We start from the raw sequence: 16,670 nt of genomic DNA, 5'->3' as shown, positions 1-16,670 counted from the left end.
GGGTTCCCTAATTGGCTGCAACGTCTCACAGAACTCACAAACCATATAAGGAAATGGCTCATGTGGTTATGGAGGCTGGCAAGTCCCAAACTCGTGGGTCAGGTGTAGGCTTCCCTCTGGCCCTTGGTCTCTGAGCAAAGGCACTCAGCTTTCTTGCTCCGTGGACCAGGAAGCCCACCAAGCTGTCTCCTGCGGGTCTCTCCTTCTATGGTGGTGGTGGGCTCTCCCTCTCTGCTCTGGAATTGGCTCTCTTTTAAGGCAAAACTGATCAATCCCCTTGGTGGGCCACAATTAGTCCATCACACAATCACCAGAGTGGGACTCACAAGACCATGGCTAGAAAGACCACACACAAAAGTAATGAATCCACCGCAGCTCCCCTCACTTTATTCGTAGGTGATTGAAAAACTAGCATCGTACAAAGTGTGTGAGCTCAGCTAATCACGCATTTGTTTCGTGGTTTTATTTTCTATATTAAATTGGAGACTGAAGATCTATTTTATTTTCCATCTTAAATTCAAGATGGAAGATCTTTTTTATCTGCTTAATCTTTACTTGTCCATAAGGCCACTAAATCTAAAAGTGGGAGCTTTGAGAGTTTTTAAGATTTGATCTAAAAAATCGCACTTTAGAGGAGGGCCTGGTCTGCCTCCTGTTTCTGTGAATAAAGTTTATAAAATGAACACAACCACATTCACCCGTTTACTTATTGTCTAGGGCTGCTTTGGTCTACAGCGGCAGAGTCGAGTGGCTGCAGCATAGACTCTTTAGCTCACGCTCCTGAAATATTCACTGTCTGGGGCCATTCCAGAAAAAGCCAGGTGGCACAGGCACTGACATGGGCAGGCAGGGGCCTGAAGGAGGGAGGGGGAGAGAGCTTATGAGTATACTGGGGAGGGGTCCTTGTCAAGTCTCTCCAACTCCAGGGCATTCTCTTCCTTGTTTCATTCTAAAGAACAAAGAAAACACTCTATAGGGAGACGTCCACCTGAAACCAACTCAGTCAGTGCTAGTTTGGAATGTTCTAGAAAGTCACCTGACTCAGGAAAAAGGCAGAGCGTTACCACGGATGCAGTGATTACCTTTGGGGGCATGATAAAGAGCCTCTTAAAGGTCATTTAATAAGGAGCACATACACAGTTGGGTCACACACACCACCTGACGTATGTGGGTGAAATACATCTGTGGGTTTGGGGTAAAGTTTCCAGAGACATCATACACAGAGTCTAAAAGTGCTAAATCTCAAACAACGTAAATGGGTAACAAGACGACGACTCCAAAAGTGGCTCCAGTGATGGCCGGGACACGATGTCAGAGATTTAAGTACAAACAAGTGTGCCTTTCTAATCACTTCTCGAGAAATTATGAGACAGTCTTGCAAATGGATCAAAGCGTAGTGTGCAGAGCCTAAAATATTTACTGTCCAGAGCTTTAAGAAAGAGTCTGCCTATTTCGGAACACAGTAAGCAAAGGCAAAATATTTCAATCACATCATCAGAAATAGTTACCTTAACATACTGCTTTGATTTCAGAACATCCAGCAGGTCTCTAACAGGGGCCGAAAGCATGAATTCTGCTGCTATTTCCAGGTCCTAGGGTCACAGTTACAGAGACACTTCTTAAGGGTTAGATTTTTAAAGAGTTAAGATAAGAAATATATAAAAAGAAAAAAACATTATCAAGGATTGTTAGCTCACCTTTCTTAACATTTTAGCAAATCCAAGCGCCTTGGAGGCCCTTTCTCTGGCTTCGTGGAAGAGTTCCTTCAGGGCTCGGCTAATCTCTATGACAGATCGCCTGGAAAGTGGATGGGAAGCAAGAGATGTTCAACATTAAAAAAAAATTTTTTTTTTTTTTTTAAGATGAAGCAAATTACAAATCACGTTAGTAACTGAAGACTGCAGATTTTTAAAATAGCAACAAGCAATTATTATGAATGTAAAGCTTGCCCCTCACTGTTTTCTAGAAAACACTTGCTTTCTTTAAATATAAGTGGGGTACATTAAACGACCTTCAATTAAGAGTAAATTCAATTTTCTAAAGATTTTATTCTGCTCATTTTTTGGAGTCTGAGACAAACCAATTAAGAAGGAATATATACAGCGTGTGCTGGTCAGGGGCAGATTAACCAGTAAGCAAATTACACACGGGCTTACATTAAGCAAGGTATGTACACGCGTGTGCTTAGTTACTAATCTGGAGTGCACAATTTCACGTGAGTTTCACTACATCACAGATATGGTGAAAAACAGGTGAAACTGTACACTACAGATTAATAAGTAAGCACAAATAAGCCCATGCATACCTTGCTTACTGGGTAAAATCCATCCCCAGTGCTGGTAAACGTTTAATAACTGGCTCTTCAAAAATACTGCCTTGTGTGATGTTTGCTGATTTCCATGGCGTAAATGCTCCCATCACAGCTGATTTCACGGTAGCAGTATGACATCGCTTGAGCAAGGACTTGGGAAGACATACACACCATCAGCTTTCTCAAGGCAGCACAGGTGAGCGCTAGCATACCCCTGTACACACGCCCACCTTTCAGATCCATCCCTGGGAAACAGCCAATTAGAGCATCCTCAGAGTCACTCCCTAGTCTGCCATCTTAGTTCTTAAAGTTCCATTTAAGACAGTCAAAATTATTTCTCATGAAACTGGGTGCTGAAAGAAAACACTTCAGCTCTGGCAAAGTCAATTGTACCCAAGCATTTAACAAGATTAAATGATATGATACTGCTCATATATGGACACAAAATGGAGTTATGGCTGGTATCTACACCACAAAACCAGCAATTTCATATGGCTCAACCTATAAATACTATCTGCATAGAGTTGGAGGAAATGTCTTAGATAAGTAAGACATGGTTTCAGGTACTTAAGCTTTTTTTTTTAAGCTTAAAGTTGAATAGGAGGGATAAGCATAAAAACACTCAAAATATACTAAATGTCATTAAACGTATTAATGGACAGAAGAATCATGTTTAATTAGAGACATTCTAGAACCTGTGGGTGGAGGTGATCCTACTCACCTTTATTTAACTTAAACTATCTATTTCTTTAAGACACAATTTTGTTGTTGTTATTAGATGCTGTTCAGTTGGTTCTGACTCATAGCGACCCTATGTACAACAGAATGAAACCCTCACCAGACCTGCACCATTCTCACAATCATTGTTATACTTAAGCCCACTGTTGCAGCCACTATGTCAATCCATCTCGTTGAAGGTCTTCCTCTTTTTCGTTGACTCTCTACTTTACCAAGCATGATGTCCTTCTCCAGGGACTGATTACTCCTGATAACAATCACTATTCTTTGCCAACACCACAATTCAAAGGCATCAATTCTTCTTTGGTCTTCCTTACTCATCGTCCAGCTTTTACATGCATATGAGGCAACTGAAAACACCATGGCTCAGGTCAGGAGCACCTTAGCCATTAAAACAATGTCTTTGCTTTTTAACACTTTAAAGATGTCTTTTGCAGCAGATTTGCCCAATGCAGTGCATATTTTGCTTTCTTGGCTGCTGCTTCCATAGATGTTGATTGTGGATCCAAATAAAATGAAATCCTTGATCACTTCAATCTTTTCTCCATTTATCACGATGTTGCTTATTGGTCCAGTTGTGAGGATTTTTGTTTTCTTTATGTTGAGGTATAATCCATACTGCAGGCTGTGGTCTTTGATCTTCATCAGTAAGTGCTTCAAGTTCTCTTCACTTTCAGCAAGCAAGGTTGTGTTATCTGCATAAGGCAGGTTGTTAATGAGTCTTCATCCCATCCTGATGCCCCATTCTTCTTCATATAGTCCAGCTTCTTGTATTATATGCTCAGCATACAGATTAAATAAATATGGGGAAAGGATACAACCCCGATGCACACTTTTCCTGGCTTTAAACCATGCAGTACACTCGTGTTGTGTTTGAACAACTACCTCTTTGTCTGATTACAGGTTTCTCATGAGCACAATTAAGCGTTTTGGAATTCCCATTCTTCGTAATGTTACCTATAATTTATTATGATTCACATAGTCAAATGCCTTTGCAAAGTCAATAAAACACAGGTAAACATCTTTCTGGTATTCTCTGCTTTCAGCCAGGATCCATCTCATATCAGCAATGATATCCCTGGTTCCACATCTTCTTCTGAATCTGACTTGAATTTCTGGAAGTTCCCTGTCAATACACTGCTGCAGCAAAATTTTACTTGCATGTGATATTAACGATACTGTTCGATAATTTCCACATTTGGTTGGATCAACTTTCTTGGGAATAGGCATAAATACAGATCTCTTCCAGTCAGTTGACCAGGTAGCTGTCTTCCAGATTTCTCGGCATAGATGAAATGAACACTTTCAGCACTGCATCTGTTTGTTGAAACATCTCAAATGGCATTCAGTCAATTCCGGAAGCCTTGTTTTTCGCCAATGCCTTCTGTGCAGTTTTGGACTTCTTCCTTCAGTACCATCGGGTCCTGATCCCACGCTACCTCCTGAAATGGATAATAAACATTGGCCAATTCTTCTTGGTATAGTGACTCTGTGTATTCCTCCTATCTTCTTTGGATGCTTCCTGCGTCATTCAATATTTTGCCCGTAGAATCCTTCAAAATTGCAACTTGAGGCCTGAATTTTTTCTTTAGTTCTTTCCACTTGAGAAAATGCCAAGTGTGTTCTGCCCTTTTGGTTTTCTATCTACGGGTCTTTGCACATGTCATTATAATACTTTGTCTTCCCAAGCTACCCTTTGAAATCTTCTGTTCAAGCTGTTTTACTTCTTCATTCTTCCTTTTGCTTTTGCTACTCTATGCTCAAGAGCAAGTTTCAGAGTCTCTTCTGACATCCATTTTGGTCTTTTCCTTCTTCATATATGATGTCGTTGATGTAATCCCACAACTCATCCGCTCTTTGGTCATTAGTGTTCAACATGTCAAATTTATTCTTGAGGTGGCCTTTAAATTCAGGTGAGATATCCTCGAGGTCGTACTTTGGCTCTCATGGACTTGTTCTAGTTTTCTTCAGTGTCAACTTGTACTTGTAAATGAGCAATTGATGGTCTGTTCCATGGTTGGCCCCTGGCCTTGTGACTGATGATATTGAGTTTTTTCATCATCTGATTCCACAGACGTAGTCGATTTGATTCCTGTGTATTCTATCTGGCAAGGTCCATATGTATAGCCACAGTTTGTGTTGGTAAAAAAGGGTATTTGCAGTGAAGAAGTCACTGCTCTTGCAAAATTTTATCATGCAATCTTCGTAATAGTTTCTATCACCAAGGCTGTATTTTCCAACTACCAATCCTTGTTTCCAACTTTAGCATTCCAATCACATCCTGATTACATGTTCGATCAATTTCAGATTGCAGAAGTTGGTAAAAATCTTCAATGTTTTTCATCTTTGGCCTTAGTAGTTGGTGCGTCAATTTGAATAATTGAATCAACTTGTCTTCCTTGTAGGCACATGGGTATTATCCTATCACACTGGCACCACTGTACTTCAGGATAGATTTTAAAATGTTCTTTCTGACAATGAATCCAACACTGTTTCTCTTCAAGCTGTCATTCCCAGCATAGTAGATCATATGACTGTCTGATTCAAAATGGCCAATACAAGTCGTTTTCAGCTCACAAATGCCTACGACATCAATGTTTATGCATACCATTTCATTTTTGATGACTTCCAGTTTTCCAAGAATCACACTTTGTACAATCCACATTCCGATTATTAACGGATGTTTGCAGCTGTTTCTTCTTAGAGTTGTGCCACATCAGCAAATGAAGGTCCCGAAAGCTTGACTCCATTCATTTCATTAAGGTCGACTCTACTCTGAGGAGGCAGTTCTTCCCCAGTTGTTTCGAGTGCCTTCCAACCTGGCAGGCTCATCTTCCAGCACTACATCAGACAATGTTCCACTGCTATTCATAAGGTTTTCACTGGCTAATTCTTTTCAGAAGCAGACCGCTGGGTCCTTCTCCGTAGTCTGTCTTACTCTGGAAACTCAGCTGAAACCTGTCCTCCACGGGTGACCGTGCTGGTATTTGAATACCCATGGTATAGATTCTAGTGTCACAGCAATACACAAGGCCCCACTGTACGACAAGCCGACAGACACGTGGAGGACAACTTCAATAGGCTAAAAAAATTTTAACTTCACCTTGAAAGGAACTTTCACAAACAAACTATAACCGAGAGATCATATAAAGACAGAACAGTCATAAATAAAATCCTTTAGGTCTACAACTCAAATTCTTAAAGTTCAAGAGTTTGGCTTGAACGAGGCTCATTTCTGGCTCATTGCCAAGAGCACAGCTACATGAAATAAGAAACTGGAGGGGAAAGTGCAACTTCCACCTGATTTCCTCTGCAGCACTGCTGTCGTCAGCACAGCTCTCCTGTAAGCCAGATCCCAAAAAGCTGCCTGTTGACTTCAACAGCATTCCTGCAATGTCACTAGGGGAACAAAAATAACAAAAAATAAAACACAGAAGGAAAACGTTCTTCCCTCATATTCTAATCACTGAGTAAGAAGCTAAAAGACTCAGCTATTGCTCCAATAGTTTAAAAATGCACAACAATGGAATTTTTTTCCTTCTAGTATAAAATCATTATTGTCAAAAAGTAGAAATCTCAATTATATATCTCCCACTGTTTTATTTTCAGTTTTTCATCATAAACCTCAAAACTCTTAAATTCATAGTAGCTATGCAGTTATTATACAATTATCAGAGTCGAGAACCCAGATGTAAATCCATCCAACAAGAGTTTAATTTCTAAAATCTAAAGAATACTTCAAAACCTCAATAGAAAAAGACAATACAATTAAAAAATGGGCAAAAACTATGAACAGACACTATGAACAGACTACTAGAACTAATAGAATGATTCAGTAGAGTAGCAGCATATAAAACTGACAAAAATCATTTAGATTCCTATACACCAAAAATGAGAACTGCATAAAGGACATAAGCAAAACAATACCACTTTTAATAGCCTCTAAAAGATAAAGTACTTAGAAATAAATCTAACCAGGGATGTAAAACACTTATACAAAGAAAAGTAGAAAACACTATTGCAGGAAACCAAAAGAGACCTCAGATACCTGTATAGCAAGATGTTTTTTGAAAGCTCACTAAACCAAATTGTAACACAAGAAAACAAAGCAAATTCCTTAAATGTAACTGTTTTTAAAAATTCCCCACACGTTCAGCTTTTTATAGTCAAGAACTATGAAATATTCTACCTAGTTGATGTTTCTTGTTGCATACACAACCTAAATAAAAAAAATACCAGTGTTAAAATATAAACCCAAGTGCATAAAATAAGTCAAAATCATACAGCTAAAATTCAACAATGGTTTATTGAGCTCTACGATGTTCAAGGCCAGGACCTTACGATTGAGTAGAAAAGAACAGGCAAGTACACAACCAGTATTAGCTATGGCAGAAGGTAAATGCTGGGCGAGTCATCAGAGGAGAAGGCACAAAGTCATGGGAGGACCAGGCCAGGCTCCGTGGACAGGAAGCACAGCACCAGGTAGAGCAGTAAGGGGCAGAGGGAATCTGACAGGGACAGAATGGGGGAAGGAGAAGGACCATCCAGGAAGATCAATAAACATGATGAAAGGCACAAGGATGTGGTAAGCAAGGGACCCAGTAAGCATGTGTATGAAAAAAAGAAACACTCCAATCTGACAGAAGTAGGAGATACTTATGCTACAGAGCATGGTGGAATAAGACTGGGAAAATAAACTGGGACCACACTAGAGGGCCCCGACTGCCACGCAAATTCGCTTGATCTTAATTTGATAGTCAAAGGCAGGCTTTAAAATCTATGAGTGGAAAGTGACTGGATTAGAAATGTGCTTTTAAGAAGACAAGGATATACATGTTGTATTCATTTAACAAATACTTATTGAGTGCCTATTATGTACTAAACAGCAGGGAACAAAAGGGATAAACTCTTCCGGTGAATGCAGAAAAACAGTAAGAAAAATGAAAAACGAAAACATATAGTATTTCAGACATTGGTAAAAGCTATGGAGAAAATACCACGGGGGAGAAAGCTACGGAGTACTTGCAGGTAAAGATTTCAGTTTTAGGTATTCTGAGAAGGCAATATTTGGACAAACACCGGAAAGACATTAGAAACTGAGTCATGAAAAAAACTGGGAGAAGAGCAGTTCAGATAGACCAGTAAGTGCAAAGGGTCTGAGGCAAGAACATGCCTGGCCAGTGAGAAACAGTAAGGAAGCCACTAGGACTAGAGTGGAGCAAGCAGAGGCAGAGGAGACGAGGACAAAGATATAACAAGGAGTCCGAATGTGTCAGTCCCTGGCCACTGTTTAGGCACTCTCGCTTTTACTGAGTAAGAAGGAGTGTTTGGAGCAAAGTAGAAACCTGGTTTAACAAGATCACTGGGCTACTGTACTGAGCATAAACTGTAGGGGGAGAAGGGCAAAGCAGGAAACCTACACAGGGGGCTGCTGCAATACTACAGGGGGGAAAGGACAACCTGTAAGGGTGGGAACATGAAGTAGAGGGCAGATACATCCTGAAGGGACAGCCGAAAGGATCAGGGGTCGTGTGTGAGAGAAAGAAAGAAGTCAGGGTGGATTTCGAGACTGACTGAACCAGGAGAATCAGCATAGGAAGGAGAAAGCTGAACCAAAAGAGCAGAAGTGGGTCAGCTGACAGAAGGGGTGGTGAGAAAAACCTGGGGGCTTCTCAGAACAAGGAGCGAGAGGGGGAAGACCAGAGACTTGAGGAAGCTCAGAGGCTGCACAATAGGGAATGTGAAAGACACGCCAACGATAAAAGTAAAATGACGGACAGGACGAAATGAGGCTATGGTGAAATTACGTAACATGTACTTGTATAAAGCTAAACAGTATCCTGTTTTTTGTTTTTGCTTAGTTTCTTCAACAAAGCTCAACAGCCTGGACACAGAAAATGCACACAGAAAGAAGTATAGGCAAAGAGAATCATGGAAGATGAAGGCAGGGAAAGATTTTGAAAATGGCAGCAAGTGTATTTTTTTAAAAGGCTGACTATGGGAACCAGGCCACGTGGGCAAGCAAGGGAAGTCAGGTCGGGGATTGTGGTCAGAGGGGCCAGGGGAGTTCTCAGACAAGAGCAGGTTCACTGATTATTCAAAGTAAGATACACAAGACCTAAAAGAGAACTGGAGGTTAGGGCCAGAAAAGTACATATAAACTGCTGAGATACTGAGTATGGGACAGGGATCACTGGAGTTGAGAATAGTGAGGCTCTGAAGTTAGAAGAGTACTCTCTATGTGAAAGCTGAAGTCAAGAATGTACTCGAAGGGCAAGGAAGAAGACGTGAGCTGGGCATAAAAGACCCTGTAAGGAGACAGAAGAAATGAAATGACTACCGAGGAAAATGAGGGAAGGTGGCACAGAGAGCAGCAGAATCCAAGTCAAAATTAGTCAGGGCGAGTGGGCACCAGTAAAGACCACTCAAAAGTACCCTGTAATCAACACGTGTGGACCTGTCCTCAAGAATTACAGCCATTCCTAGAACAGACCAGCCAGTGACCACACTGCCTTCCTCATGCCGTTCCTTGGCTTATTACATTTCTATTCTTTCACCACAAGTAAACTCAGTTTTTAAAGAGATTCTGTGATTAGCGTTACATTTCCAAAAGGGCTAGCATGAAAGTATAGACTTCTTTAGTCCCTGTGGTCCTCACCCAAACGGATGCACGCAGGTCTAGTCTGCCCTTCAGAGTACTTAGGTTCTCCTCCTTTGTAGATATAACCAAAAGGATTTATTCTGAGGCAGAGCTTCTCAACCTCAGACTACTGACATTTCAGGTGGATTCTTCTATGTGGTGGGGGCTATCCTATGCACTACACTGCATTTAGCAGCACATGTGACCTTGACCCACTAGATGCCAGTAGCATCCTTCCAGTCATGACAATCAAAAACGTCTGCATATGTTGCCCAAGGTCCCCTCGGGGGCAGAATCACCACTGGTTGAGAACGACTGCTGTAAGGGTAACAAAACTTGGGGAAAGGGGCACATACCAGATAGGAATGATTATAATTTTAATATATTAATCACTGAAGCATGTAGAAGCGAACTGGTGAGCAAACTGGGAATGAAGTTGAAAAAGTAAGGACACCATATTCAGAAACAAGAATTCCTACCAGAAAAGCTTCCCGGCCTGTGCTTCTCCTCCCCGTATGTAATGAGTTATTTCTTTGGTGAAATTCCATTCTTCTTCTAACAGATTTTTTAAACTATGGGAAGCTTGAGGTAACTGCTGTAGCATTTGGATCCAGCTTCTCATGTAATCAAAATATACCTTAAACACAAAAATGTAAAAGGAGACGTTTGAGAGTAGAATTCAGAAACTCAAACTTTCCCCATGTGAACATGAAAGCTATTCATCAAAGGGAAAGACTTAAAAGCATGCAACCCTGAGAGACGCAAGACCCTTCATCACTGTTAGCTGATGTCTGCATGAGGCTCTGTTAAGTTACGGAACTCCTCAGCAACTTAACACATTATTCACAATCCCTTGGAATTCTGAAGAAAACAACTAAATGATCACAATGTCCAGAAAACTACAATAAAAAACAAAAGTAAAAACAAAAAAATCAAAATAGCAGTACTCAGAAATTTTCATTATTAATATACTCTGAACACTGTTCCTTTAAGAGGTTGTAACCACTCCTTGTTTTAGTTACATGTTTTAACATTAGACAGTATCTTATGTGCTGAGAGGAAACTAACAGGGTTCTACCATCCCTCCTTCACATCCAGATTTCTGTGATATCATTCATACATTATATTTTATTATAAATAATATATTTACATTTATTGTAATTATTATAAGGCTTATGACATATATATTGTGACCTATAAACAAAACACCCAATTGTTCTTAAGTGGGATCTATGCCCACCACAAGGCCTATTACAACAGTTTTCCTATACCTAAATTCTTATTTGCATTGATCCATTGATTAGAAAAGTTTCACCATCAAGGAGTTGCTGGGTTTTTTTCCCCAAAACAGGTTCATAATTGCTATATTAAAAAAAAAAAAAAAATTTACTGCCTTTGAACTTTTACTGAAAGGGTAACTTGATGGGGTACTTAATACTTGAGTTACACGTTCTCTCCCTCAGACTTCTGAGACATTACTCCACCTGGAAAGTGACTTACTTGCTCTCTCTGCTTAGATGTTTACAGGATTCTCCCATCTCAGTTATTTCACCAAGCTGTCTTAGTGTTCACTGTTTGGAATGATTTTTTGCTGAGATCTAGTATTAACTTTCAATAAGTAATTTCAAATCTTTATTTCAGGAAAAATTTTCTTCAGTTATGTCTTGAATAATTCGGGGTCCTCCATCATCCAGCCAGGTAGCGTGAACCTACAGTCCTGGGCCATTATGAATACAGCTGTGTGTGTGGAGCCTACAATTTACGGGTCTGTCTTATTCAACTGATACAAGTCCCTTAAATACCAGGCCCAGAACCTCCCTCTTACTTCTTCTGTTGCTCCCTCATTTCACTGACTTCCCTGAGAGCTGGCTTTCTCCCAAAGTCACCATTTCTCCCTTACAGCCCCCTCAAGGGGCGACTGTCAGTCTCACCACACACCTCAACATCTGAAAATGGCTGCTATGCTCTGGATCCCCACTGCTAGTTTCAAACCATGACCCTGATACATTCTTATTAAACAAACCACCTTTAAGGTTTATGTCACCACAATACCACTGTCGCCCCTCTTCAGACTGTCATCCACTGACTTGGTCAGACTCATGGTCAGGCTCTGGCACCTGACTTACAGGTTTCTCTCCACCCAGGCTCAGCCAGTGTGCTGTGGAACTCAACATCCATGGCTGACCCATCTATGCCATGTCAATTCAGCTCTTGGACTGTCTTCACTTCCAAAGACACTTCCGCTTGAGTTTCACCTTGGATCTTGCAGTATCACTGCTTCAACCCCAAAATCACCAGTTCATATACCCTAACCCTAACCCCCGCCTCCCTGCTTTCAGTGTATGTGTTCAACTGCTACTACAGTGGTTCTCTAAACCTCACCTGGAATTCCTGTCCCAACAACTTATTTTCTTTCTCCAATCTCCTCCTGCCTCCCTTTTTTTTTTCCTCCTTATTTGGTTTAGATTCCATGGGTTTATGGGTTCAACAGCACTCTTGTCAGTACACTAAATTCCCATCACCATTCTATACCCTGCCACTCTTAACTGCCTTTTTGTCTCGCCTTTCAGTCAAACCCCAAAGCTGACTCAGCCCAATGATCCCATTCCCCATGCCCACACTCAAGAAACTGAGGGCCACTAGAAAGGCACATGACAAGGAAAAATGGTTGTTCTACACAATCACAGTCACCAATCACATGGCCCATCTCATTTCTGGTCTCCGTCTCTTCAATTTAAAAATCCTATTGGACTGTCATCTCCACTATTTACCTGGCTGCGTGAGTCAAATACCCAGCGGCCACCCCCATACCTCTCCTCCAATCACTGAGTCTTGCCAATCTCACCTCCCATGTTCCTTTTAAAGCCTTAAACTTCTTTTTAAATATACGATACACCACCCAGTCCAAGGCTTATCAATGTACTACTGTAAAGCCTCTCATGGTTTCTCATATCTGTTCTTCAGACTCAGCAAGAACGGTCCCTTCAAAAGGCTTTCTTTGGAAGCTTCTCTCTAGCCACTCTCCTTCCCCCCACAGATACTTTGCATCTGCCGCCTTCTCTGTCAGACACAATACATCACAAATAAAGTCAAGTTCTCCTGTGGTTCTCTCTTCAGTCCTCTTTCCTCCCCCTTCTCCCAGAGACAACAATTATGAAAGTAGTATGCTACCTTCAAGTTTATATGCCTTCTAAGAAAACCTGTTGTTATATAAATTACAATACAGAGTATAATGTTTTGTGCAAGTTTCAAAAATGTTACATAAACTGGATCATAACATACGTATCAACCTTCACAGAAATTCCAAGTGCCGCATCCTCAGAGAAGCTTTCCCTAACCTCCCACACGAGCTGAAAGCTTATTGCCAGTCTATAAAAGGCCTTGTGCCTCTCCTTTGTAGCGCTTCCCATAGTTGCTGTGGTATATCTTCGTGATTACCTCATCAATACCATTTCCCCGTTATTCTTAAACCCCATGTGGCGTGAGGCTCCGAGTGGAATCCTCAGTACCTGCATGGTGTCTGGCAGAGTAGGTACCCGAGACACACTTGTGGAGGAAGGACTGGTTTTTTCTGCTCCTTTTTTCTTTTTCTACAAGGAACACGCATAGGCTCGGTCTCCCTGTGTGTCTTCTACAACTGTATGTCTAATAAGACTCACTTGCATATTTTTATTCTTTTAAAAGTTTTAGGTGGTTTCCTTAAGTCTGTCTACCACATGTTCCCACACCATGTATTATGTTCATTCTTCTGGTTATTCTGTGGCCAGGAGCAGGGAAAATGTGCTGAGTTCCCAACTTCAACTTAGGTTTGTTGCCTCAAGTGTTCACCATGCCTCGTCCTTCCTTTGTTCTGCATGCACGGATGCCTCAGATTTTTTAGAATGGAAGGTTGATAAAACATGGAGGAAAGCCCCCTAAGTCACAGGCTTTCTGTATTCTGCTAACCATTGCTACCCCTCCCTCTTTTAGCATTCGCCAGTCTTCCTCGCTAACAGATTGGCTGCAGATAATAAAAATGTCTCTACTTCCAATCCCTCTGCCCTAGAGGTCTTCAGTCTACAACAAGATGTCTACAGGGACCCTCCTGACACCACGGTTCTGACTTATCACTGCACAGGCCCACCAAGTCTACGGAATACACTTACAGCTTTGTGTCCGTCCTCATTTTAGGCTAAGCTTCAAGGCAATTAACTAATAGTTTTATTACTTGGGGGTGAGTGGCGGATACTGTGGCCAATTGCCTTCTTTACTGAAGAGGCAATTATCTCCTTTAGACTTCATGACTTTTGCTGCTTTTGGGAGGTTTCAAGGGAAGGGTGTTGTGGTGAACTTAATTTGATTGCCTGCCTAGCAGCCATGCTCCTCCTCCTTCCTAACAAAAACACTCATTCTGTTTGGCTGCTCCAAGGCCTCAAAACAGGCCCTGCCCTGCTCCTTCCAGGGCACTAGGGGGCACAATTTTAAAACTATTGGTCATTTCTTGTGTCTTCATTTGTGAAATTGAAGAGATGAAGCTAAGGGAGATTGGGTCTTATGCAGACCATTGGTAATAAAGTCAAAACCAAATCCTAAGCATTTTTAACACTAACCAGCTGTGGACTTTGGTAATTCCCATAATGCAAGCTCCAGACTCTCACAGGCACACCCAGGGCGCTCAAACTGGATGGCCTAAAAGGTATATTACCTGCCTAATTCTACTCCTTCCTGCCTCCATGACTAGGTAATAAAAGCTGTTGTATGTGTCTTTGTAAGACCATCCATAAACAATATGAAAAGCAAAGCACACCTTGTTTTTTTAAACCTCTGGTTTAATTTAATGTAAAAAAAAAAAAAAACCAAAACCAAACCCAGTGCCATCGAGTCAATTCCGACTCATAGCAACCCTGTAGGACAGAGTAGAACTGCCCCACAGAGTTTCCAAGGAGCACCTGGCGGATTTGAACTGCTGACCCTTTGGTTAGCAGCCATAGCACTTAGCCACTATACCACCAGGGTTTCCAATTTAACGTAAAGAGAGAAAAAAAATAATTTGTTTATTGCTTTCTACCCTAACGTCCCCGTGATAAAGATTTTTCTGATATAAGAAATGTATAGTATTTTACCCGCTCTGGTCCTTTATGTAGAAACCCTGGTGGCACAGTGGTTAAGTGATATAGCTGCTAACCAAAAGGTCAGCAGTTTGAATCTATTAGGCACTCCTTGAAACTCTATGGGACAGCTCTACTCTTGTCCTATAGGGTTGCTATGAGTCAGGATTGACTCAACAGCAACGGGTTTGGTTTGGGTTTTTTTTGGTCCTTTATGTATTCCCCCCAAATAATTATGAAATAATTTCAAACTCATTAAAATTGCTTCTCATAATTTTCTCATTCCCAATCACATTCTCCCTTCTCTACCTTTACTACTGCAGCTAGAAAGCTAAACATTTCACTCTCAGCCTCCATTACAGTAACAAAGGCCATGAGGAAAGTTTGGGAAAATCGACTGGGTGGGGTGTCCAGGAGAGCTCTGGCTGTTTGGATAAAAAGGGTTTAGCCTTGGCTGGCTAGGTCCTTTGCCCCTCGGCCCTTCCCTTTCTTCCAGCCTAGAAGGCAGAGGGCAGGGAGGGGTGAAGGGTGGTAGTGGTGGTATCTGAAGGTTTTGTCACAGTCATCGTGCGGCAGGGGACCATGGGGATGTCAAACAAGGATGAGAGCATTCCTAAAGCAATATACCTACACACGCTGCGGTTTCCATATCATTTCATCAACCTGCCACATTATGTAATCGTCCACCCTAATGAATCTATTAACATGCATTTACTGTATAGTAACACTCTACCAGACCTTGTGAAAGACAAAAGAATTTCAAAACATCGCCACTGGCTCATGAAGCTTCAATCTAATTAGGAAAGCCTGAGAACAAAGTAGTAGTATATCGTTAAGTGTTATACAGTATATTTCTAATTAGTATAACGCTCTAAGAGAAGGGATGGATAAATCTCAGCTAAGGTTTTAAAAAGTCAGATAAAGCTTCCTAGAGAAAAATAAAATTTGCAAGGAAGTCTTCAATGCGCAAAGAAGAAGAAAAAAAGACATTTCCAGCAGGAAAGAATAGCGTGATTTTGCAAAAGTACAGCACATAGGTACAATGCACATAAAAAGATAAGAGGGTCTCTTCTCAGGAATAAAAAGACATCAGCTCCTGCAAATCAAGCTACTGACAACTGTCAGAACAAGGCAGCTTCCTCAGCTGACTTCCAGCTCACTCTCTGAGATTCGGCTTCCTCCTGGGAAGAACTTCCTGGCTGTTCCAGGCCACTCCAGGTCTCCAGTGTCCATGCCTGCAGTGTGTCTCCCGCACAGTCCACACTGTGTGGCTGGACCAGGTACAACGTTGGACAAGGTGCTGCTTCTTGTTCAGCACTGTATTCTCATAGCTGTGCAAGGGCCCCAGCACCTCCCAGCCACTCAAAACACGGCTGTTGCCAGATGGCTAAATAAAACAGGGTCAGCTTATTATTCTACTCTGAGCCATTCTGCTAGAGATGAACTACCCTACAATTATACAATGAACTAGGGTAAGATTTGTCACAATTTGTAATTTAAAAACAATCATGTGGATTTAGGAGAATCAAATTTAATCTAATACTAGATGAGAAGAATCGGGTCACAGGCCCCGCACCTCCCACCCCCATCACGCACAAGATGAGCACTTCCGTCTCCTCACCATCAGCATTTTATGCAGATCCTCCTCGAAGGCATCCATGTTGCGGTCTGTCTGCTCCAGGCCGTCCAGGAGCTCGTGCAGCATGAACTGGTAGTACTGCTTCATCAGAAGGCCGCCCTTCAGGACCTCCTTACACTCCCTCACCAGCTACAAGGGGACAATCACAGGTTCTATTAAGCATAGGCCTTTTTTTCACCAGTCGCTAGGAGTCGGAAGCCACTCAAAGGCAACGGGTTTGGTTTTTTTTTTTCCTTCACAAATCACTTGTCAATT

The 16,670-nt window shown here is 41.5% G+C and overlaps 1 protein-coding gene across 10 annotated transcripts in view; it reads right to left on the bottom strand.

The window, feature by feature from the left end:
- MAP3K4 (mitogen-activated protein kinase kinase kinase 4) overlaps positions 1-16,670 on the bottom strand; it is a 154,676-nt gene that overhangs the window by 45,721 nt on the left and 92,285 nt on the right. For all 10 annotated transcript variants that reach the window (XR_010323252.1, XR_010323253.1, XM_064293079.1 and 7 more), the window contains exons 5-9: positions 16,398-16,544; positions 10,169-10,326; positions 6,350-6,448; positions 1,698-1,797; positions 1,509-1,592 (exon numbers count right to left, since the gene is read on the bottom strand). Coding sequence is in view for 8 of the 10 variants with exons in the window: in XM_064293079.1 (XP_064149149.1) it covers positions 1,509-1,592; positions 1,698-1,797; positions 6,350-6,448; positions 10,169-10,326; positions 16,398-16,544 (588 nt within the window). In the remaining 2 variants the exon portion in view is untranslated. The remainder of the gene's footprint in view (positions 1-1,508; positions 1,593-1,697; positions 1,798-6,349; positions 6,449-10,168; positions 10,327-16,397; positions 16,545-16,670) is intronic.

This window comes from Loxodonta africana, chromosome 1, assembly GCF_030014295.1.
Source record: "Loxodonta africana isolate mLoxAfr1 chromosome 1, mLoxAfr1.hap2, whole genome shotgun sequence".
Lineage (NCBI taxonomy): Eukaryota > Metazoa > Chordata > Mammalia > Proboscidea > Elephantidae > Loxodonta > Loxodonta africana.
This window is presented reverse-complemented; position numbering and strand designations above follow the sequence as displayed.